The 26,010-nt window shown below is 40.8% G+C and overlaps 1 protein-coding gene across 1 annotated transcript; it reads left to right on the top strand.

The window, feature by feature from the left end:
• Positions 1-1,681: 1,681 nt before the first annotated feature.
• On the top strand, positions 1,682-25,954 carry MCTS1 (MCTS1 re-initiation and release factor). The gene is made up of 6 exons (XM_030210387.1): positions 1,682-1,796; positions 11,595-11,747; positions 11,819-11,916; positions 18,372-18,505; positions 20,354-20,421; positions 25,714-25,954. Exons 1-6 carry the CDS (start codon positions 1,786-1,788, stop codon positions 25,793-25,795), a joined length of 546 nt encoding a protein of 181 aa, XP_030066247.1. The 5' UTR covers positions 1,682-1,785; the 3' UTR covers positions 25,796-25,954.
• Positions 25,955-26,010: the final 56 nt, after the last annotated feature.

Raw genomic sequence — 26,010 nt, 5'->3', positions numbered from 1 at the left:
TATAAATTCTGGAGACCACATCTCAAAAAGGATAGAGATTATAAACCAAAATGGTGCTGGGGCTGCAGAAAACCCATTTGAGACTTCTGGAACAGACATGTATACCTCAAAGAAGATTCCAAAATACAAGGCAGACTATCCGCAAAATCCAATGTGGAAACAAGCAAAGCAGAATAGTCAGTGGTGCAAATCTTTAGTATAGGGTTACAACCCAATAAAATGCCCAATTAATGGCCAGTGATACTGAAGTGTGTGGTAACACGCTGCCATCTTCTGGCGAGCGATTCAATCTTTGATTAAGCAGCAGTGCTGGGTTTTTTTTTTTTAAATCTGCTATGGTGGCAATCATTTAGCCATTAATTGTATATGGTGGAAACTAGGGTCTACACCCTTTAAACCATTTGGTGATGAAGATCACGTTATAGTCCCTGATACAGCCCTTTTGGGCAAAACACGGCCTGTGTCGGGCGTTTTATTGCGTTGTAACCCTATAATAAAGATTTGCAACACCGACTGATCTGCTTCGCTTGTTACCTCAAAGAAAAGACAGTGACCTTAAAATACGGTCAAATGATTGAAACACCTTTTTCAAAGAAAAAGCAGCAGCAGAACTAGGGCTCATAATAATAATCCCCGCAAAAAAAATAGCCTCAGGAACTATTTTTCACTGGAAGGATAGTACTACTGAAAACATACATGGGATGAACACCGGTAGCGACAAGATAATATACTTTAGCAACAAAGTACCGGTGGAGCGGCAGATGTAAACCCCAAACAGTGAACTGTTTGAACTACGTTTCCAAAATAGCACTTTGATAGGCATTATCACATGACTGATTAACCTCTTTGCTATGAATAATCAAGCACTACCACTTTAAACCTTATATCGAATAGGATCTCTCTATAGTCGATGACCTAATGTATGTACAATCCAATTTATTACTCAGGAACCTTCATGCAATACCATAATGTATTCTTCTTTACCATGTATGTATGCATGCACAGTGTGTGTGTGTGTGTATATATATATATATATATATATATATATATATATATATATATATATATATGATCTGTCCCATATATGTTATGTTCCATGTATGTTCCAATTATGTTACCATGTATGTATGCACCTTATCACAATACCATTTGTAATTCTGTTACCTGGAAATGGCAACCGCCATTACGGCAAATGTAAGCCAGATTGAGCTTGCAAATTGGTGGGAAAATGTGGGATACAAATGCTATAAATAAATACATACATACATACTAGATGGACCATGTCAGTATTCTACGTGACTACGAAAGAGCAATATTTTACCCCACTTAACACCATTAAAACAATAAGAAAAAAAAACCCAGGGGAGAGGGGCGCGTCCCTCCCAAGATTTTGCCCAGCATCATAACAACTAGAGAACTTTGGGGTGCAGCCACAGATTGCTTTGTTTGGCTCCTCCTGGCAAAAATATGTTCCGCTACCTCTTCCAAACAAAAAAAGAAGAAGCGGGAGGGGGGGGGGGGGGGGGGAGGAAACACAAGACATAAAACTGAAACAGTTTCCTTTCGGTCAGGCTGTTCCACGCGCAGCGACCATACGCCTCTTCTTCGCTCTCTGTCCCCATTCGCAGTCGTTCTCTGATGTCACGTTGCATGGGACGTCACGTCAGTCATGCCGTAAAGCGAGCAACTTCCGGGTGTGGGAGTGTTCGTGGGGCGGCAGCGCGGCAATTGGGCTTGTGGTCCTTTGGTGTATGCAGAAAAAGCTTGTAACGCCCGGTGGCCGCGATGTTTAAGAAGTAAGTTGGTGCGTTGTCGCGTGTAGCCTATGCTGATGCTGGATTCTTTTCTTACTTGGGATGTTTTTGGGGTACTTTTACAGACAACATCTGTCTAGAGCGTGCTGTAGCTTGCAGCTTCTGGGGGAGCTACGAACCGGTTTTGTGCTAACGGGGCTTGCTGTTTCGCTTATTATTATTATTATTTTTTTTACCGCAGCGGATGTTTATAACTTTAGAAGTGTATTTTCGTTAGTGTTAAGCGTTGGATACACTATACAAGTAATGATTGTGGAACCATGAGCTCGGAGGAAATCCTTATAAATGGGAGTACAAGTCTGGGGCTGTAAGAGAGTATTAAAAAAAAAAGAGTTTAGAAGAAAGTTTAAGGTAACACTATTGAAAAAAACTATGAGGGTCTGATACCCATATCGTTTGGCATCTTTTATTTCACTCAGTGAATGAAATGAATATTTGTATCTAATCTGTCTAGTATTCATTTTGATGTTAATCCGTTTATTTGTGTCCCACGTCAACTCTGAAAGCCCAGGGCTGTTTGCTTCTTTGTATCTGTAAATTTAACCTTGCTTTAGTGTAATTAGAGCTATGAATTCACACTGCAACAGGTAAATCCAGGAAGGACTGAAACACTAAGGGGGTCTTTTACTAAAGCTTAGCTCCAGTTATCTGCAGCAGGACCCATAGGAATAAAATGGGCCCTGCTGCAGATAGCTAGAGCTAAGCTTTAGTAAAAGACCCCCCCCCAAAAAAAAAAAACAAAAAAAAAAACAACAACCTAAGTTCCCTACCAAGTCTTACCATAAATTAGATTTTGTCCAATATCAATTTGTTGATTACCGTTCTTTACATAACCTTAAATGCAAGATGAGCATCTTGCATCTTGTCCTGCTCTCCTGAAGAAATTACATCCAGACCTAGAAACTGCAACCTGACAGCATGGAAGTGACTGAAGGAACAGACTTCAAGAGAGAGCATATGCTCCACTGACCCTGATGCAGTACATCCAAACTTTGGCCATTGTTGGTTGTGGAACAGCTGCAGGTGATGTTTCAGCACTTTTAAGTGTGTGCTCTTTTGTTGAAAGTGTTTCATTAATGATTCTGAACTGTGCACACACAGAAAATTTGGGAAATTTTTTAAGCCTGTGATGACAGCAAGAACTCCTTTTATCATGTAAGCAGTGTTGCTTGATTGGGGTCTGTTGAGGCTTTTTTTCTCCCCTAAAAATTTTTGATATGTAAATTGGATTAAGTGTATATAATTTCTTCAGTGTCCATGGAGAGGATAATTATTATTATTTTGTTTTTTAGATGATTGAAGTCCTCTTTTTGTTTCCCTTATTTTTGTAGCAGACATAATCTGGTCCCCATCCCCACCTGTCCCCATATTGCTGCTGACCCCTTGTCATCCCTAGTCATTCTTTCCTGTCTCTATACCCAACCTGCATTTAAAAGATCTTGTAAATTTAAACAAAAAACACAGAACTTGTTAAAATTTAACACAAAACAATAGGCTTAACTTTGTTAAATATGCAAGAAAAACATATTTATTAACATGGACCGTGAGAAAGCAATCACCATCAAACAATGTAAAAATAATAAACCATCTACAGATCCAGTTCTGTTCTGTGTTCCTCCATTGTTTGTCCTGCAACTGAAAAAGAATGTTCTAATGTGTTGATTGCAAAAGTTCCAAGCAGGGAATAGGCAAAGTGTGTCAGTTTTGGGACCTGCTATTAGACATACACAGCGCTGTACACAAAACATGTCAGAGACAGTCCCTGCGCGACAGAGCTTATAACACGCTTTTCCCTTTCTCAGGCTCTGTCTGTTCCATCAATAGGTACACCATATCATTCTGCCTACACTTTCTTCTTTGGCTAAGGGTAACGCATGTTGCTCAGTTTCCTTCATGTCTTGGGTTTCGAGACCTTTGCTGGTTCATTGGGTTCAACAGATAATTATCCTCTGCCAAATATTCGCAGCTCAAACCCTTCAAGGCTACCTTTTTATTCTTGAGAGGAACTTAACAATTCCTCCTCATTATATGAGTGATACAGACTTTACCGTTGGCGTGTGTCCGCATACTATTTTAAAAATATTTTCTGGTGCGCGTGGCATCGGACACACACAGTCATTACCGCACAAATTCTTTACCGCTAGGTCTATGGCTGGCGGTAAGGTCTGAGACCCAAAATGGATGCGTGGCAATTTTGATTTTGCCGCACGTCCATTTGTTGGTGGGGGGGGGGGGGGGGGGGGGGGGGGGAGGCCTTTTTTAAAGGTGCGCTGAAAAATAATTCTGCGCTCGCCCATAACCTACGCCTACACTACCACAGGCCACTTTTTACAGTGGCTTAGTTAAAGGACCCCTTAGTAATTTGAAGACTTGTCTACACCCCTTCGAGGGAGGGGTCCTGTAGCACTGCGGGGAACAGCCACGTTGCCTTGATGTGGTTAAAGGGAGAGTTTTAGATGCAGATCACAGCAGCGGTTTAAAAAAAAAACCAACCCAGACCAGCATGACGCAAGGAGCTGCAGTGTAAAATAAATAGAATACTTTTAATTGCACAAAAATTTTAATCAAAATGCTGCTCTAGTTTTAAGTGATGTTATGAAAACCCTGATACTGTACATAAGTACATAAGTACATAAGTAGTGCCATACTGGGAAAGACCAAAGGTCCATCTAGCCCAGCATCCTGTCACCGACAGTGGCCAATCCAGGTCAAGGGCACCTGGCACGCTCCCCAAACGTAAAAACATTCCAGACAAGTTATACCTAAAAATGAGGAATTTTTCCAGTCCATTTAATAGCGGTCTATGGACTTGTCCTTTAGGAATCTATCTAACCCCTTTTTAAACTCCGTCAAGCTAACCGCCCGTACCACGTTCTCCGGCAATGAATTCCAGAGTCTAATTACACGTTGGGTGAAGAAAAATTTTCTCCGATTCGTTTTAAATTTACCACACTGTAGCTTCAACTCATGCCCTCTAGTCCTAGTATTTTTGGATAGCGTGAACAGTCGCTTCACATCCACCCGATCCATTCCACTCATTATTTTATACACTTCTATCATATCTCCCCTCAGCCGTCTCTTCTCCAAGCTGAAAAGCCCTAGCCTTCTCAGCCTCTCTTCGTAGGAAAGTCGTCCCATCCCCACTATCATTTTCGTCGCCCTTCGCTGTACCTTTTCCAATTCTACTATATCTTTTTTGAGATACGGAGACCAGTACTGAACACAATACTCCAGGTGCGGTCGCACCATGGAGCGATACAACGGCATTATAACATCCGCACACCTGGACTCCATACCCTTCTTAATAACACCCAACATTCTATTCGCTTTCCTAGCCGCAGCAGCACACTGAGCAGAAGGTTTCAGCGTATCATCGACGACGACACCCAGATCCCTTTCTTGATCCGTAACTCCTAACGCGGAACCTTGCAAGACGTAGCTATAATTCGGGTTCCTCTTACCCACATGCATCACTTTGCACTTGTCAACATTGAACTTCATCTGCCACTTGCACGCCCATTCTCCCAGTCTCGCAAGGTCCTCCTGTAATCGTTCACATTCCTCCTGTGACTTGACGACCCTGAATAATTTTGTGTCATCGGCGAATTTAATTACCTCACTAGTTATTCCCATCTCTAGGTCATTTATAAATACATTAAAAAGCAACGGACCCAGCACAGACCCCTGCGGGACCCCACTAACTACCCTCCTCCACTGAGAATACTGGCCACGCAATCCTACTCTCTGCTTCCTATCTTTCAACCAGTTCTTAATCCATAATAATACCCTACCTCTGATTCCATGACTCTGCAATTTCTTCAGGAGTCTTTCGTGCGGCACTTTGTCAAACGCCTTCTGAAAATCCAGATATACAATATCAACCGGCTCCCCATTGTCCACATGTTTGCTTACCCCCTCAAAAAAATGCATTAGATTGGTGAGGCAAGACTTCCCTTCACTAAATCCGTGCTGACTTTGTCTCATCAGTCCATGTTTTTGTATATGCTCTGCAATTTTATTCTTAATAATAGCCTCCACCATCTTGCCCGGCACTGACGTCAGACTCACCGGTCTATAATTTCCCGGATCTCCTCTGGAACCTTTCTTAAAAATCGGAGTAACATTGGCTACCCTCCAGTCTTCCGGTATTACACTCGATTTTAGGGACAGATTGCATATTTCTAACAGTAGCTCCGCAAGTTCATTTTTTAGTTCTATTAATACTCTGGGATGAATACCATCAGGTCCCGGTGATTTACTACTCTTCAGCTTGCTGAACTGACCCATTACATCCTCCAAGGTTACAGAGAATTTGTTTAGTTTCTCCGACTCCCCCGCTTCAAATATTCTTTCCGGCACCGGTGTCCTTCATGTCTTGGGTTTCGAGACCTTTGCTGGTTCATTGGGTTCAACAGATAATTATCCTCTGCCAAATATTCGCAGCTCAAACCCTTCAAGGCTACCTTTTTATTCTTGAGAGGAACTTAACAATTCCTCCTCATTATATGAGTGATACAGACTTTACCGTTGGCGTGTGTCCGCATACTATTTTAAAAATATTTTCTGGTGCGCGTGGCATCGGACACACACAGTCATTACCGCACAAATTCTTTACCGCTAGGTCTATGGCTGGCGGTAAGGTCTGAGACCCAAAATGGATGCGTGGCAATTTTGATTTTGCCGCACGTCCATTTGTTGGTGGGGGGGGGGGGGGGGGGGAGGCCTTTTTTAAAGGTGCGCTGAAAAATAATTCTGCGCTCGCCCATAACCTACGCCTACACTACCACAGGCCACTTTTTACAGTGGCTTAGTTAAAGGACCCCTTAGTAATTTGAAGACTTGTCTACACCCCTTCGAGGGAGGGGTCCTGTAGCACTGCGGGGAACAGCCACGTTGCCTTGATGTGGTTAAAGGGAGAGTTTTAGATGCAGATCACAGCAGCGGTTTAAAAAAAAAACCAACCCAGACCAGCATGACGCAAGGAGCTGCAGTGTAAAATAAATAGAATACTTTTAATTGCACAAAAATTTTAATCAAAATGCTGCTCTAGTTTTAAGTGATGTTATGAAAACCCTGATACTGTAGGTGTATTGCACTCTAACTCCCGTTCACCCTACAAATTAAGATATCCAGAAGAGGAATCTCCCCCTAGCTGTACGGGATAATACATTTTAAATTCTCATGTATGGAATACTATCCACGTAACATAGTAACATAGTAGGTGACGGCAGAAAAAGACCTGCACGGTCCATCCAGTCTGCCCAACAAGACAACTCATGTGTGCTACTTTTGTGTATACCCTACTTTGATTTGTACCTGTGCTCTTCAGGGCACAGACCGTATAAGTCTGCCCAGCACTAGCCCCGCCTCCCAACCACCGGCTCTGGCATAGACCGTATAAGTCTGCCCAGCACTAGCCCCGCCTCCCAACCACCGGCTCTGGCATAGACCGTATAAGTCTGCCCAGCACTAGCCCCGCCTCCCAACCACCGGCTCTGGCACAGACCGTATAAGTCTGCCCAGCGCTATCCCTGCCTCCCAACCTCCAGTCCTGCCTCCCACCACTGGCTCTGGCACAGACCGTATGTCTGCCCCGCACTATCCCCGCCTCCCAACCTCCAGCCCCGCCTCCCACTACCGGCTCTGCTATCCAATCTCGGTTAAGCTCCTGAGGATCCTTTCCTTCTGAACAGGATTCCTTTATGTTTATCCCACGCATGTTTGAATTCCGTTACCGTTTTCCTCTCCACCACCTTCCGCGGGAGGGCATTCCAAGCATCCACCACTCTCTCCGTGAAGAAATACTTCCTGACATTTTTCTTGAGTCTGCCCCCCTTCAATCTCATTTCATGTCCTCTCATTCTACCGCCTTCGTATCTCCGGAAAAGGTTCGTTTGCGGATTAATACCTTTCAAATATTTGAACGTCTGTATCATATCACCCCTGTTTCTCCTTTCCTCCAGGGTATACATGTTCAGGTCAGCAAGTCTCTCCTCATACGTCTTGTTACGCAAATCCCATACTATTCTCGTAGCTTTTCTTTGCACCGCTTCAATTCTTTTTACATCCTTAGCAAGATACGGCCTCCAAAACTGAACACAATACTCTAGATGGGGCCTCACCAACGACTTATACAGAGACATCAACACCCCCTTTCTTCTGCTGGTCACACCTCTCTCTATACAGCCCAACAACCTTCTAGATACAGCCACTGCCTTGTCACACTGTTTCGTCACCTTCAAATCCTCAGATATTATCACCCCAAGGTCCCTCTCCCCGTCTGAACCTATCAGACTCTCGCCACCTAACACATACGTCTCCCGTGGATTTCTATTCCCTAAGTGCATCACTTTGCATTTTTTCGCATTGAATTTTAATTGCCAGACCTTAGACCATTGTTCTAGCTTCTTCAAATCCTTTTTCATGTTTTCCACTCCCTCCGGGGTGTCCACTCTTACAGATCTTAGTATCATCCGCAAATAGGCAAACTTTACCTTCTAACCCTTCGGCAAGGTCACTCACAAATATATTGAACAGAATCGGCCCCAGCACCGATCCTTGAGGCACTCCACTACTCACCTTTCCCTCCTGCGAGCTAACTCCATTCACCACCACCCTCTGGCGTCTGTCTGTCAACCAGTTCCTAATCCAGTTCACCACTTTAGGTCCTATCTTCAGCCCATCCAGTTTATTTAAAAGCCTCCTGTGGGGAACCGTGTCAAAAGCTTTGCTGAAATCTAAGTAGATTACGTCCATAGCTCGTCCCTGATTCAATTCTCCTGTCACCCAATCAAAAAACTCAATGAGATTCGTTTGGCACGATTTCCCTTTGGTAAAACCATGTTGTCTCGGATCTTGCAACTTATTGGCTTCCAGGAAATTCACTATCCTTTCCTTCAGCATCGCTTCCATTACTTTTCCAATAACCGAAGTGAGGCTTACCGGCCTGTAGTTTCCAGCTACTTCCCTATCACCACTTTTGTGAAGAGGGACCACCACCTTGTCACTATTCCAGATTACCAGTATTTCAATATATTTCCTCCATAACTGAATGTTGTATGAAAGGAATTTTTTCCCCTCAAATTCAGTGACTTAGAAATTTGGCAATAATGGGTGCTACAGCAGTATCCCTCAGTTTTTATAAATTTATCAAAGCAAAAAATTAGGCTTGCTTTTCTGAAGTAGGCTGTGAAAACTGTAAGGCTGTTTATAGCTATTCTGCGTGCTATTTTAGATTCTTTAATTTGTAATTTTTCAGTTTGTATTTTGTATTTATCTTTTTACTGTTAGTCTTTTGCATTTTTTAGGGCTGCATTTTGATTAAAACGTGTAATCAAGATTAATCATGTGATTAAAGGTATATTTCTCTCGTCCCCCCTCCCCCAATTGCAGCTCCTTGTGACTGGGAAAGTCACTTAACCCTCCATTGTCCAGAGTCAAGGAGCTGCAATGAGGAAAATAACTAACATACCTTTAATCTCACAATTAATCTTGATTACAAATTTTTATCAAAATTAATCCTTACAAAGTCATTTTCTGTTGGGGCAATCTCAGCCAATTGTGCAATTGGTTCTATAAGTAACCTAAATTCAGACCCTTTTCCCTCCAAATCCTTTTTTGATTGACTAAGCTTTTTTTTCTTTGCAATACTTTATAATCGGGATCATTAAGACTAAGAAATAATTGAATGTAGCATTCCGATTTGTGATGATTTCATCAGTGAAGACTTTAGGGGAGTCGGTTGATATTGTGTATCTGGATTTTCAAAAGGTGTTTGACAAGGTACCTCATGAAAGGCTACAGAGGAAATTGGAGGGTCATGGGATAGGAGGAAAAGTCCTATTGTGGATTAAAAACTGGTTGAAGAATAGGAAACAGAGTGGGGTTAAATGGACATTATTCACAATGGAGAAGGGTAGTTAGTGGGGTTCCTCAGGGGTCTGTGCTAGGACCGCTGCTTTTTAATATATTTATAAATGATTTAGAGATGGGAGTAACTAGCTAGGTAATTAAATTTGCTGATGACACAAAGTTATTCAAAGTCGTTAACTCGAGACAGGATTGTGAAAAATTACAGAAGGACCTTACGAGACTGGGAGACTGGGCGGCTAAATGGCAGATGAAGTTTAATGTGAGCAAGTGCAAGGTGTTGCATGTGGGAAAGAACCCGAATTATAGCTATGTCCTGCAAGGTTCCACGTAAGGGTTACGGACCAAGAAAGGGATCTGGGTGTCGTCGTCGATAATACACTTAAACCTTCTGCTCAGTGTGCTGCTGTGGCTAGGAAAGCGAATAGAATGTTGGGTATTATTAGGAAAGGAATGGAAAACAGGTGTGAGGATGTTATAATGCTGTTGTATCGCTCCATGGTGCGACTGCACCTTGAGTATTGTGTTCAGTTCTGGTCGCCGCATCTCAAGAAAGATATAGTAGAATTGGAAAAGGTGCAGCGAAGGGCGACTAAAATGATAGTCGGGATGGGACGACTTCCCTATGAAGAAAGACTAAGGAGGCTAGGGCTTTTCAGCTTGGAGAAGAGACTGCTGAGGGGAGACATGATAGAGGTATATAAAATAATGAGTGGAGTGGAACAGGTGGATGTGAAGCGTCTGTTCACGCTTTCCAAAAATACTAGAACTAGGGGGCATGCGATGAAACTACAGTGTAGTAAATTTAAAACAAATTGGAGAAAATGTTTCTTCACCCAACGCATAATTAAACTCTGGAATTCATTGCCGGAGAAAGTGGTGAAGGCAGTTAGCTTAGCAGAGTTTAAAAAGGGGTTAGACGGTTTCCTAAAGGACAAGTCCATAAACCACTACTAAATGGACTTGGGAAAAATCCACAATTCCAGGAATAACATGTATAGAATGTTTGTACGTTTGGGAAGCTCGCCAGGTGCCCTTGGCCTGGATTGGCCGCTGTCGTGGACAGGATGCTGGGCTCGGTGGACCCTTGGTCTTTTCCCAGTGTGGTATTACTTATGTGCTTATGTAGATTCCTCAAGTATTGTCTTAGTGGGTCAGATCAAAAGGTCCATTAAAGCTGAGTATCCTGTTTTCAACAGTGGCCACCCACGTCACAAGTACTTGGCAGAATCCTAAAAAGTGGAAAGATTGTGTGCTTACTCCAGGGACAAATGGAGACTTTCGCCATATATATGGTTTATAGACTTGTACAAATCCCAGCTGTCCTATCTACTTTTACAACATCCTCTGGCAATTAAATTCTGGAGCTTAATTATACATTGAGTGGAAAAATGTATTTATTCTGTCTGTTTGTTTTTAAATACTTAGTAACTTTATGGTGGGTCTCCTCTAGTCTTTGAACTTTTTGAAAGAATAAACCAGGGCTTGACCAACGCTGCCCTGGAATGACAAAAGAAAGCAAGTGCTTTAGTAAAAATAGACACATGCTTCCTTTTGCCATTGCAAGGCAGAACCCAAAGTGCCAGGTTCCCATGACAACTAAAACTTGGACCATGGGGTTTAGGGCTTGGGGTAGCATCATTGGAGACATGCATAGGTGTTGAAATGGCAAGGTCACAGCAAAATATCTAGAAGTGGGCCTCCTTCTCCTACCTGCCTAGCACCTCTAAACCTCCTGCATCTTGTATTTTCACTGCAGTTGCTCTGTCGGTTCTTAGCCAGCTCTGTTTGCCAGCACCACACAGGAGGGTTATTTTTTTTTAATTTTTATGTTGGATTATCTGTTTTGAATGTTGCTAGTTAGAGGTATATACATCAAGAAGTAACAAAATTGTGACTTTTGCTTTGCAGATTTGATGAAAAAGAAAATGTTTCCAACTGTATCCAGCTGAAAACATCTGTGATAAAAGGCATTAAAAATCAGCTGTTAGACCAGTTTCCAGGGATTGAGCCATGGCTTAATCAAATCATGCCAAAGAAAGACCCTGTCAAAATAGTTAGATGGTAAGTTCTTTTTCATCTCTGTGCTCTGCTTGTGTCTGATTAGATAGTAACATACTCTTTCTGTTTTGCAGCCATGAACATATAGAAATCCTAACTGTAAATGGAGAACTGCTCTTTTTTAGACAAAGGGAAGGGCCATTCTACCCAACACTGAGACTACTACACAAGTGTAAGTCTGGGTTAAAAAAAAAATGACATGTGGTATTCCATTTGCCAAACGAACTTTAGCTGGCAATAACGTTTCACCAAATCTGCAAAATAGCCAGCAATTAGATTACACGTAAGGGGGCATTTTCAAAAGAATGTCTAAGTCCAAAATACCTCTTTTTCATAACATAACAGCCATAATCAAGCAGGAAAAAGTCTAGATATCCTGTTTGATTTTGGCTGTGAGATGGAAGTTTTTACACTGAAAACATCCAAAATGAACAGCCATTTTCCAAAGTGAAATGTCCAATTTTTGAACACCAAAAAACTAGAGACATGAATGTGTGGCTTCATTTTCAAAAATATGGCCCCACAGATGTCTCTCTCTCTCTCTCTCTCTCTCTCTCTCTCTCTCTCTCTCTCTCTCTCTCTCTCTCTCTCTCTCTCTCTCTCTCTTTCTCTTTCTTTTTCCTTTCCAGTTTACTGTCAGGGAGAAGGAGGGGGATAACATCCATTTGGGGGATTCATGAGGGGTCATGCCTTAATCCCTCCAGTGGTCAGCTGCACACTTAGAACAACGTTTTGTAACTTGGATGTGACTGAAACAGGTTTATATAAAAACATCCTTTTTAGACATTGACATTTATTCCTGTTCAAAGTTCCCTGTTGGACGTCCTAATTTTGGGTCCTCCTTTGTCCTACCCAAAACACACTACAACAATCCCCCTTGGCATTTGGACAAACTAGAGTGTGAAACATCCAAATTCTGACTTTCCAAAATCAAGATTTGGATGTTTTTGGTAGATGTACGTCTTAAAATGCCTAAAAAACCATCCATCCATCTGCTTTGAAAATGAGCACTGTAATGATTATAAACTAGGTACTGTGGTCCTTGGCAAAAGTATTAGACTGATTTTATGGTTGTACTATATAACTAGTACACAAGGAAGTGGGAACAGAAGAAGGCTAGTCAGACCTCAGGAACTATGCAGTTAAAAGTTTATTACTTAATGTGTAAAAAAAATAACAAAATCAATATCTCAAAATACAATGTGTGTAAAACAATACACAAGGAGATAAATATATTAAAAATTCAACAATGTATGGTAAAAGTGATGTCAGTACTCGACTCAAAAATTATGTCAGTGTTCAAGACTCGACATGGCACCGTGTTTCAGCATGTGATGTGCCTGCTTCAGGAGTCTGACAATGAATAAGTCAAAAATACTGCTAGGTGGGGAAAAAAGGAGGTCATTAAAAAGACCGTGCATGTGTGAACAGATGCACAAATACATTGAACGGTGATGTCAAAAAAACAAAAGCAAATATTTCAAAAGTGAGGAGTAACAGCATTAATGCTAAGTCAGTGCTGTGTCGAGTCTTGAACACTGACATCATTTTTATTGAGTCTTGAGTACTGACGTCACTTTTATTGTACATTGTTGAATTTTTAATATATTTATCTCGTGTATTTTTATACATGTATTTTGAGATATTGATTTTATTTTTTTACACATTATTTAAGTAATAAACTTTTAACTGCATAGTTCCTGAGGTTTGACTAGCCTTCCTCTGTTCCCAATTCCTTGTGTACTATTGCCTGTCCTGTGGGACTTTGTTTGGTTACCTTCTGTTTTTTCTACTATATAACATTTTATATGAAATTTTCCTGCATCTTGGCACCCAGGATTCAATACACTTTACATTGTGCTTGCATGATTCCTTGAAGTTTAGATTTTCTGTTTCCTGTTATGATGAATCATGTTCCAACATGTTCCATTAAATTCTATCATTTATTCCCTTAAATTGACAGGGCCTGTCATGTAAGTTTTCATTAGGTAACGGGTAAAGTTACCCTGTTACTACCCCCACCCTCTTGCTAAGGCTATAATTTTACTCACACCCACTTGCTTCTCCTTTTGATTGTTTATCTGGATACAGCAGATGCCCTTAGTCATAGGAGTCTCTGTCTTAGTTGCTGACCAGCAACCTATCACACGTTAGCATAGGCCAAATGTCAAACCACAGCCTTAGAAAGGTATTTTTCAGAAAAAGCACATTTATAGCTCTCTTGCAACTCTTAAGTCTGCTCCCAGTCAAGAACGTTTGTACGTTTGGAAAGCTTGCCAGGTGCCCTTGACCTGGATTGGCCGCTGTCGGGGACAGGATGCTGGGCTTGATGGGCCTTTGGTCTTTTCCCAGTATGGCATTACTTATGTACGTATGCACTAAAAGCAAACTAGCTATATTACAAAAAAAATCTAAAAATATGTATGGCCTCTATGATATACACCGGATACTGCACCTGAATATTGCTGCTATCTGATCATTCCCTAACCAGCTAGGTTAGCAGTCATATTCAGATGACTAACTGGCTAAGTAAGCACATACAGTTAGGACAGCAAAAAGGCTTTGCTGAATTAACTGGGCAACAGTCTGACTATCATCTGGTGCCTGGTTAATGTCAGGTCAGTGCACATACCTGGATATTCAATACCAGGAGCTGCTCATGCCATGGCATTGAATATCCAGGGGTTAGTTCAGTTTGCGGCTGTGGACGGCTTACAAGCCACTTACCCCGTGGGCTGTTACCTTCTCTATTTCTTTGTAACCTGGCGGTTTCTTCTTGCTCTTTTGGGCCTACATCTCAATTAGAACTGGTATCTGGTTCACAAGTACCATGAGAGTTTTTGGCCACTATTATGTCCTTCCGCCCACACTCACACTTGCTCAACTTTGGTTTAGTCATTGTAATGATAGTCCTCTGTGCGGAGATGTGCACCAAGGCTCCTTCCAGAACCCTGCAGTCATGGGCCACTAGGTACTGACGTTGCACAATGGCAAAGCAATCTGCGTAAAAAAACTTCTTTTTGCGAGAACTTATTTATTGGAGACTGTCAGGATAATTTTGACTTCCAGGAATCCTGACAGAGACCAATTTTAATTTTCTGATCTTCAAAATTTCAATTTTTTATAATTTTCATAAAGAGTAAATAAAACTTAGCTTTGTTGATATAACTTTGTCTTAGAGCTGGTTGATAAGGTTCTCCACGGCATACCCATGGCAAACGATGGCCAATGTTTCACCTCGCTTTGTCAGGGTCAATGTTGTGTAACTGTGACAATAGAAGCAATAAGGCACAAGACATGTGACAATCTCTACAAAAACATCTATGGTTCTTACTTTCTCTGAAAACTTAGCTGAACATCTTAAGACTGTAACAGTATTGAAAAATGGCTGCTCCCCTTATACCTTGAAGTCGGACGCCAAGGGCTAGAATAGCCTATCAAAGAAGCAGGACTTCACCAATCCTTTCCCGGTGGTTTGAAAAAAAAAAAAAAACCTAAATGAGAAGATTTAAAAAGTTTTTTTTTTTAAAAATCAGAAAAAATGACACCACTCGATCTTAGCATTTAAGCCATTCGTCTCCAAGGAATTCAAATAGAAAATCCATTTTTGTTAGGCCTGCAATAAAATATTCTGCCTATCCACCGCCCCTGCTCCATGAGAGGGGGTAATCCTATTTTTGCAGTAGTGCTGTTTATATGACTTTGAGAATCTGTGTAAAATTAGTGCTTGGCCATTATTGCAGAAATAGGAAATTTGGCCATTCACTGGAAGCTTAAAAGTGGCCTTAGCATGTGGAAAAGGCTCATGCTGGGGATAGCACAGGCCACTTTATAGTGCTGCTTAGTAAAAGAACCCCTTGGACCCTTTTTTTTTTTTCATTTTTATTTTATTTTATTCAATTGAACAATATAATCACAAGACAAACTCTTGTAACAAGAAAATCAGCAAAGTAACAAATAAGTAAGATCACATAGAAACTAATAAGCTTCCTTAGACTACAGCTAGTTAGGGAGAGTGGCTAACGATACGTAGGAGATACTTAAAACTCTAATAAAGAATTTGCTCAAATAAAAATCAAAGTAAAGGCTTAGCATTACATCCTATACATATTTAACATATTCCAACTAATTTAGGTAATCTTTTTCAAATCCAAAAAGGCTTTCAATTGATCAGGGGGCATAAAAACGTATTTATTCCCTCTTCCTGCCCCCCTCCCCATATCAAACCAAGCATTTACAAGGATAAGCCAACAAGGTCACACCGAGGTTCAAAGTTTCCTGTCTCATTGACAAAAAGATTTTCCTCCATTCCTGGGTTGTTTTAGTAATATCGGGATAAATCCAGATATTTTTTTTGTCCACCAGCAGGAGTATGCGAATGCTTAAAGTAAAGTCTTAGACTTGCATTTTAAGTCTTGCTCAAACACAAAAGAAACAAGCAACATAGCCCTCCTGATAGATGCAGATATATTATTCACATCACTATTCGTCTCTCCCTTACTATCTCCTTCCCTTTTCCCTGGAAAATTCTTAGTTGGCACATAATAAATTTTATTAACGGGGAACAGAGTCCAGAGGCATTTTTCAAATTTTTCATCAAGTATCTCTTAAACAAATCCAAAGGTAAGATCCCAGTGGAGTGGAGGAGTGGCCTAGTGGTTAGGGTGGTGGACTTTGGTCCTGGGGAACTGAGGAACTGAGTTTGATTCCCACTTCAGGCACAGGCAGCTCCTTGTGACTCTGGGCAAGTCACTTAACCCTCCATTGCCCCATGTAAGATGCATTGAGCCTGCCATGTGGGAAAGCGCGGGGTACAAATATAACAAAAAAAAAAAAAAGTAAGATCCCAGGGGTTTTAGGAAAGTTCAAGAGATGGAGATTTAAATGCCTGTTGAAATTTTCTATCTGCTCAATCTTTCTATGGAGAACTAATTTATCTTTAACTGAGACTGCCTTAAACTCTTGGAGCTGTTTCACATTTTCCTGGACTTGCTTGACCCGACCAGAGAGATCTTTAACTCGACAGTCTTAGAAAGTTCTTCAGACTTAGTAACTAAAGGTGTTACGTCTCCTGACGAATTAGCAAGGGCATTGACCAAATAGTCACCAAAGTCACCTTTGTGGGTGCAACAGAGACTCCTGCTGTTCCTAGAGTTTCATCCCCCCCAGCATACCTCGAAACGATGTGGGGCCCTCACTGGAAACCTAACCTTCCGTGAAATATAGTATGCTCTATTAGTCGGACTCTACACTTGTCTTTGACTGTACACTTGTCTCTAGATTGTACACCTGTCTTTTAGATTGTAAGCTCCTTGAGCAGGGACTGTCCTTCTATGTTTGAATTGTACAGCGCTGCGTAACCCTGGTAGCGCTTTAGAAATGTTAAATAGTAGTAGTAGTAGTAGAAGTGTTTCCGGCAGCTTGCAGGTTCCAACTCATTGTCGCAGAAGACGCTGGACATGGAGGAGTGTTGGAAATAGGGGGAGAAAGTGTTGTTTCATGCCCCAGCGAAGTTGACGCTCCTCCGACTACCTTTGCAGCAGGGCTCAACTCCCCTATTTCTGATGAATAGGCTCCAGACAAGAAGCAATCAAGTTTCTGCTGAACAGGGGATGAGGTTGAGGCGGGTGGGGGAATGTCCTCACTACCCCCTTTCTCTTCATATGCGGCATTGCATCTCAGAGGTTAAAAAAAAAAAACCACCAACAGCAAACCTGAACTGCCACTCACAACACCAAAGTAATTTTGCCATCTTGCCACCAACGCCCCCCCCCCCCCCCCCAGGTTACCATAATACTTTTATAGAGGTTGGAGGGATAGAGGGTTGGGGGGGGGCAGTATAGGGTGGGATAGAAAAAAGGAAGAGAACAATGGGGGGAGTTATAAGTGCAGAGGCCCCTCATGAATCTTGGTGACTAATGGTTTTAAGGGAGGTACAAAAGAACTAAAGAACTTGTTTTTTGTCGTAATATTGGATTTAAATGACTTGTAAGATGTTTACTGTTGTGTATTGCTTATAAGTTTTATTTTTCATTGTGTTCAGCAAAAATACAATTAAACTAAAAATGTTCTGTATTGACAAGTGGCATCACTGTGCTATAACTCCCCCCCCCCACCCCCTAAGGTTTCAGCTAACCAGGCCTGTTACCCTATAGAAAATATGCAGACTTCAATCGTGTTGAGGTTGTCAAAAACATGACAAATATGAGCAGAGGGTTGTTGTGCTCTATTAGCTTTGTTAGAAATTTTGAATGAAAATTGGATAAATATAGTGTAAAATTTTGGGGAGCTAGATATACAGACTTTCCTGTATATTAAAAATAAATGAATGCAGCAAATAGGTAATACAACTTGGATAAAAAGAGGCATATCCCTATATTACCCCTTCTTCAGCAGTTTAACTATGTATATTTTTCCTGCTAGTGAATAACATGAGATTGAAGTAGGCACATGGTTAGCATGATATAACTCTTTGCAGTTATTTCAGATTCATTGTGAGTTTTGGTAATTTTATTTGGATTGATAGACTTGTAATAACATGCATAGATACTAAATCTTAGGTAAGTGTCCGGTGTTAATTTCGGTCCTTTATTTAGGTGTTAACGTTATTCTTTCTTGTCTTTCCAGACCCATTTATTCTGCCACATCAGCAGGTTGATAAAGGAGCCATTAAATTTGTACTTAGCGGAGCTAACATCATGTGCCCAGGTTTGACATCTCCAGGAGCTAAGCTGTACCCTTCTGCAGCTGATACTGTAGTTGTATCCTTTGTGGGCTAAATCTAATGTTATGAAGCAAAAATAGTAGAAAAATGAGATGTAATTAGAGCTAAGAAAAAACTAATTCATCTTGTGGTCCTTTGGGTGTTTCTTTATATAACTGAAACGTATTTATCTGTGCTTGCCTTTCAGAATGGGTTCAGGGCTTTAGAAGATGTCCTGTATGTGTCAGAAAGGCAGCACAAGCTCTTTGCAGGTTATGATAACACAGGGAGTGAGATGGCCAGATTACATAAACTTACTTTTTTTGTTTTTGTTTTTTTTCTTATGAGATTCACTCCGGTGGTTGTCATGACATGCCTTTATTTGGAAATATGTGAGCTGTTGTAAGATAAGAACCTCATCCAAGAGAATTTATGTTCCATAGCATCCTATCAGACCAATGGATTGTGTGTCTCTACCAGAATAGCAAAGAGGTGCTGAGTGTCTTGCAACAACAGAAGAGATAAACAGAAAGCAGAAGTCCAAATAGGTTCTTTTTTCGTACAGACCTGACTTGGCCACGTTTTGCCAATAAGGCTGCATCAGGAGTAGTGACATAAAACAGCTAGCAAAGAGATAAAAGATATATCACAAAATAATAAAACAGTATTTACATAAAAATCGACAATAAGCCAAATTTAAGATATATATAAAACGTGTAAAAAAAGGAACATCAATATAAATCTTTAATAAATTCTTAAAAACGACATACAAATCAAAAACAGAACAAAGAAGGCTAAAACAGTGGGCTTATTGAGCAAATAACATTCAGAGCGAACATACCTAACCAGGGACAAGAAAGGCTTAGCTCGGACAGCACAACTGATCATCCAAGATGACCTAGAGAAATAATGTAAAAGCATACTAGTAAAAATGAAAGGCATCTAGCTTAAGCAAAAGGAAAACGCTTTTAATCTTATCTGTGACAAGGCTGAAGTGGTACATTGAAACTTTTTTAGAACAGGAGTGAGCCATAACAGTAAACCTCTCAGGCAGTGCTGGAGTGAAAACTAAAGAATTAAAACTTGAAATGTTAAAACACCAAAAGGTGTAAAGGAAAACCACTATAAAAGAAACCAATGTATATAAAAAAATAAATAGTAAAGGGGTAAAGCTTACTTCAGCAGTAGTTTTTTCACAGAAAGTGGAGCAGCAGCTTCAAACCTCTGTATGGGATCCACCGTCTTGGATCAGCCCAATATTTATAGTGCTGAGAGTCTTCTCAAAATTAAAAATTGGAAATACTTAAAAAATATAATCATCACTTGTGTGAAATCTTTTGAGGAGTCAGGATATAAGTATAGGAAAAGGCTCCACTAATTAAAAAAAAAAAAAAACAAACGGTGGATTAAAAGCGTTTAAAATCGGCGTTTTTGGTGAAAAAATAAAAACTACATGCCCAAGCATATTTTCAAAGCACTTAGCCTTCCAAAGTTCCATAGAAACCTATGGAACTTTGGAAGGCTAAGTGCTTTGAAAATATGCCTAATAGTCTGATTCCGTAATTCTTACTAAAAATTGCCACTTAAAAACAGTAAAAAAAATGCTAAGAATGTATGCATTCCAGCTGCCATCTTGGAAGCGTTACAGTGACATCATCGGGCGTCCCTGGAGTTGGGATGCTTCAAAACATACATAAGCTCATATACAGTAGTAATCTTGCAAGAAATGTAGTAGCTTCCTTCAAATTTGTCAGTATAGTTAGCATATTTAGGGCATTATAAAAATGTGTGTGTGTGTGTTTTTTAAAAATGATTACAATACATTTTCAGGTTCTAGTAAAAAGAAAAAAATATATATATTTTTTTTTCCTTTCAGAAGTCTTATTTTCCTTAGTTGTATGTTAAGGCAATAATGGCAGAAGGAAAACAGCATGCGTTGTGTGTTGGAGTCATGAAGATGTCAGCAGATGCCATGTGAGTCCCACTAATCACAAAATGGTCTGAAATTTATTTGCACTTATTGTGCGAAATAAAACTCGTAAGAAGCTAAGGGGCCCTTTTGCTAAGCCACGTAGGTGCCTGTGTGCGCCCAACGCACGCCAAATTGGAGTTACTGCTCGGTTACTAAGTGGACCGTGCAGTGATTTCAATTTTGGTGCGCGTTCGAAAAATATTTTTTATTTTCTGGTGCGCAGCAGCTAAGCGCATCAAGTGCCATTTGGCATGCGTAGACCATTACCGCCCGGTTACTGCGTGAGACCTTACCAGTAGGTAAATGGCTTGTGGTAAGGTCTTGGACCCAAAATGGACGTGCGGCAATTATCATTTTGCTGCAAGTCCGTTTTTCGGCAAAAAACCAAAACATTTTTTTTGTAGGTACGCTAAAAAAATAATTCTACGCGTGCCCAAAACACGCGTCTACACTACCGCAGGCCATTTTTCAGTGCAACTTAGTAAAAGGACCCCTAAAAGAAGCACTTCTTGGGTAGGACAGAAGGTATATATGTATTAGCTCACTGTGTGGTCTGTGATCCATTTCAGATTGCTGTGTGGTACCATTGTTTGCATGTGCAGTATGTGGTTTATTAAAAGCAAAGCTGGCTTTTTATTTTTAGGGCGGGGGGTGGAGTGGTGCACCACCTTTTGTGTATAAAATTCAGGAGTTGGGCTTCAAGGAGCCACACATCTGGTTCTTCCTCTTTTTCATTTTAAAATTAAAGCCTGCTTCAGATAGTCATACCTCTCACCCCAGAACGTTTTGTCTCCAAGGCTTTGGTAGCATAATGATCTTCTGCATTAAATGTTCATTGTGAGTGTAAAATTATTTTCCAGTTAACAAGCTTATTTCAGTATTAGAGAATGAGATTTTATAAAAGTCACACTTTTTGGCATTTTTTGGTGATAAAGCCCTGGTGAGCCAAGTACCTGTGCTCTTGTTTTGGCCATGCAGGGACAGATATTCAAAGGTACCAATCTGGTTAGCAGCTGCTGCTAACTGAATAAGTGCTGGTGATTTTATGATATTCAGTGGCACCATTCAGATACTGCTGCTGAATATTCCCTGTAAAAACCTTGGCACTATCCAGAAAGTGTCAGAGATAATCCATTTAGTGCCAATATTCAGACCGCTAACCAGATAACACTTTCGTGTCGACACTGACCATCACAGTTGAATATCCAGCCCCCAATATTTCCCATTTGGGCATTAACTGGCAGGAAATTGCCTTATATGATCCTCTCTCCTTTTAAAGTGGAAACTCGCATTAACCATGAGAAACTAAAATGGATTAATTCACCCACCTGCTTTTGGGCTAGGTTCACTAAAGCAGTGGTTCCCAAACCTGGTCCTGGAGGCACCCCAGCCAGTCGGGTTTTCAGGATATCCACCATGAATATTCATGAGAGATTACTTATCTCATGAATATTTATTGTGGATATCGTGAAAACCTGACTGTTTGGGGTGCCTCCAGAACCAGGTTTGGGAACCACTGCTGTAGGTGTTTTTGTTGGATGTTCCTTGACTTAGGAGGTCTTTGTGCTGCAGGATGCCCTGTCTTGTGCAGAAGATAAATGAACTTAGGGGCAGCTGAGTGGAAATTTGATAAAACTGAGCCTGGACAAAATTGTCCTTTAGAGGATCATTCATGTCCTAAATTCCCAGTAACTGACTGGTCCTCTGTTGCAATCTATGATGAACCAGGAATCTGGAAATTGCAGAAAATAAGAAATGTATTAATATTTAATGTGTTGGAAGCCCAAATTAAGAACTATTATTATGTTTTTCAAAGTCAAAATTTGATAACATTTTTTAAAAAATTGACTATTTCAATACTTCACTGTGTTTTTTGTTAATTTGTTTACGTATCTTTTTGCAAGCGTGTGTGTGTGGGTTTTTTTTTTTTTTTTTATTCAGGGACTTGAATGCTCAGTAGTTTGCTTGTGCTGCTTTGAATTTTCAGCTCACTGAACTGGTGCATTGAGCCTTCATCCACAATTACTTGGAGAATATTTATTTTCCTCTTTTTATTAAAGAATTTGTTTATTGAATATCATAAGAAGCAACAATATTTTCCTCTTTTATATCTGTCTTTGTCTCTAACCCCACTGTTTACTAAACCACGCTATCAACTGCTGGCGCGCTAATGCCAACACAGCCCATTCACTAGTGCAGCTTAGTAAACGGGGGGATGGGGGTAACTTAGTAGTGACTTGTCTCATCTGGATGCTATATACAAAGAGACTTCCTACCACCACTTATCGTCTGGGTTTTTTCTTTTCTTGTTTCTTTTTTATAAAATGTAATTTTTTTGGTTCTAGACACCATATAGGTATGAATGGAGTTTGAATGCAAACTTTTTAGATATCGACATGAAAACTGCAGGACAGCAGGAATAGCCATTGGGAAACTAAGGGGTCTTTTTACTGAGATGCACTAATGGATTTAGTACACGCTAATGATTAGTGTGTTAAATGCTAAGAAGCCCATAGGTATACAGCATGGCATTAAGCATGTGCTAAATCCAATGGTGCACCTTAGTAAAAGGACCCCTAAATGTTTGGGAGTTGGCACTGTGCATTATTTAACATATGGGCCCAAAAGATTGTATATCTGAATGTTACAGATCTCTCACCAACTAGTTTTTCTTTAAGTAATTTTAATTTTGTTGAGCCACCATAGTAATTCCTTTTTTTTTAATACTTTTATTTTGACCCCCCCCCCCGGTTTCCTTTCCTTCTCCTTTTGTCTTTCCCATATCATTTGAAACTAAAGCTAAGATCTGGCACCATGAGCCTTTATTCAGAACTACCTTGGTATTTTTCTCCTATTTCATATCATCTCTTCCCCACTAAATGTATGTTGTCTAGTAATTGTAGCAGTAGTCAGATATAAGAGCCAGCTGTGTGAATGCCAAGCACCCCCTTTCCCCAATGTTAAGCAAGATTCTTTATTGTACCTAGAGAGGGGTAATTTGTATTGTTTAGTATCCCCAACCATTTTGAAATGTTGGCTGTTATGATGTTGGGTCAGCACGGCCATGTACAAGAACTCCTTCTGGAACTCTGCTGTTACGGGCTCTGAATGCAGCCACTAGGTGTTACTCTACAACAGTGACTGACACTTGCAGAAATCTGTGTACATTGCTTTTACTGCTTTCCCAGCCCCAGCTGAACGGAGGCTTGTAGACGTGACACAAGGCAGTGCTCCTGAGCCAGCACACTGTACGTGCATCATTTTTAACATGACTTGCATAAAGACATATTTACAAGCATGTAAAAGACCAGTCTAAAGCAATGGGGATTGTTGTCTACACCCACCAGCAAATGGAGACATATAAAGTAGTTCTGTGTGCTTTGCCCCTTAAGGGCGTTCTATAGCCCTGGAATATTCAGTATTTTTGTCTCCAGTGGGCACTCCGTGCCCCACGCCTTAGATAAGATCACCTCCTTAATTTTAAATTTAGCAAAGCATGCTATAATGTCTCTGGCAATATTCACCCATGGTCTGCCGACATTTTCTGTCTACTCAGTTTTTATGGATGAGGGATCTAGTGGCTGAGAATTCTCTGATTTTTTGCAGTTTTTTCACAATTATTATATTCTAGAGTCTCCGGGAGGCTGTGGAAGTGAAAATGACAGCGTCTGCTACGATTCTCCCAGTCTTCTACCTAATCTGCAAGAGAAGCTTCAACGGATGTGGAGACCTGCTGTCTCCAGTGCTGCAATGGCATCTGCATGTTCATCCAGGCCTTTCTCTAGGTCCACCATACATTGTCCAAGTTCAGAAATCTCTCCCTTTAAATCAACCTCCAAGGACACAAACTGTATACCAGGGGCGTAGCCAGACAACAGATTTTGGGTGGGCCTAGGTAAGAAGTGGGTGGGCACCAAATGTTCTGCCCCCCCACCACCACCACCAAAAACATATCTCAGCTGGCAGGAAAATGCTTCTTTCCACCTTGGCAATCTGCAGCAGGCATGCATTGAAAACTGAGCATGCGCAGGTACCAGTATTGTGGAGAGTAGAATTTTGTTACTATCAGGGGAAAGTCTTCAGCTGGCAGCGCTTGGGATCACCACCAGCTACCGCTAAACATGTGCTACTGTTGGGTGGGCCTGAGCGGCCCACCTGTGGCTACGCCACTGCTGTATACAGAGAGCTGTAATATTAGATTTAATCTCCATCATTCAATCACGCATTTCTCCCAGTGAAGAAGCCTTCTTCTCTGTAGAGGACTGAGGAGAGAGATCTGCATTGGCAATGAGCTGCATTGGGGTCAGCGAGTCAGGCCCTAATGGTGCCATCTTGTCTACTCATGCAGGCAGGGACTCTGGTGCCTTTTAAGCAAAATCCTATAGATTCGAGCATCCCACTTTTGTCATACTTTGACCAATCGCTTGGGACTGCTAGCACTCACAATACAGAGAGAAAATCGCAGAGAAGGAGCTCACGGAGAGAGAGAAACTAAATTTTATCCTCGGGACATGCAGAGCGCAAAGCTTAAGTGGCAATCTTGGACACCAATGTTACGTCCTCCTCGATGCAAGATTCTTATTTTGTTCTGAGATGATGTGTTACCTTTCAGCATCTCATGTTTGGAGGCTAGTATTTTCAGGAGTCCAACTCTTATGACTTGTCTTATGATTTGTAGTCCCACCCTATTTGGGAAACTGCTTTCTGTCATCCCATTGGTTTGGACTGGTCTGAGATGGACCAAAAGGAAGAAGAAATTCTTATCTGATTTTTCTTTCCTTGATCAGTCCAGAAACCCTCCATGATTGTCATTGTTTTTTCACATGTTTTTCCTTTCTTTGAATTCTTCACTATGTTCTGTTTAGTGTACCTCCTGACTCTGAAGTATTTACATATCGGTAGAGGATCTGCCTACCTTATTTAGTCACACATTGACTGAGTATGCACCTCCTGACTCCGTAAAATATCTGCATATCAGTAGAGGATATACCTACATATTTTGGCTGAGGATGAATTTACTCTTTGGTTTGCTTTATTAACCAATGGTATGAATGTGAGCAAAAGCACCAATGCTCAGCTAATCAAAATACTGAACATTCTAGAGCTGTGCAGTGTCCTTAGGAGTGCACTTTCTTTTTATGTCTCCATCTGCTGGTGGGAATACACAACAATCCCTCTGGACTGGTCTGGTAAGACTAAAGGAAGAAAATTACAAGATAAGGCATAACTTCTCCATAAGCCATTTAGCAGTCGGATTGTTATAATGTACTCACATATCTCTCTTTCCCTCACAGTGAGAAAGTCAACAAAGGGATTGGCATTGAAAATATCCATTATTTAAATGATGGTCTATGGCACATGAAAACGTATAAGTGAAATGAATGAAACAGTGCAGCTTCCAAGGATTGCACTTAGATTAAACATGGACTGCTTTACAAATCTTTAGGTTTACTATGTGGTTGCATATGAAGATCATATGTTCTGTGGCTTTGCTAAATAAATTGAATACATGGTCAAAAAGTCTTCTGAGCTTTATTTTTGGCTGTTCCTGCACACATCTTGTTGCAGGACTTTGTTAAGTCAAGACTGCT

The sequence above is a fragment of the Microcaecilia unicolor genome, chromosome 7 (assembly GCF_901765095.1).
Source record: "Microcaecilia unicolor chromosome 7, aMicUni1.1, whole genome shotgun sequence".
Taxonomy (NCBI): domain Eukaryota; kingdom Metazoa; phylum Chordata; class Amphibia; order Gymnophiona; family Siphonopidae; genus Microcaecilia; species Microcaecilia unicolor.
This window is presented reverse-complemented; position numbering and strand designations above follow the sequence as displayed.

Bases quoted from the DNA above. Each gene is read 5' to 3' on its own strand.
- MCTS1 (XM_030210387.1), top strand. The intron at 11,748-11,818 runs GTAAGTTCTTTT...TCTGTTTTGCAG, and splicing joins CCTGTCAAAATAGTTAGATG to CCATGAACATATAGAAATCC. The intron at 11,917-18,371 runs GTAAGTCTGGGT...TTGTCTTTCCAG, and splicing joins ACTGAGACTACTACACAAGT to ACCCATTTATTCTGCCACAT.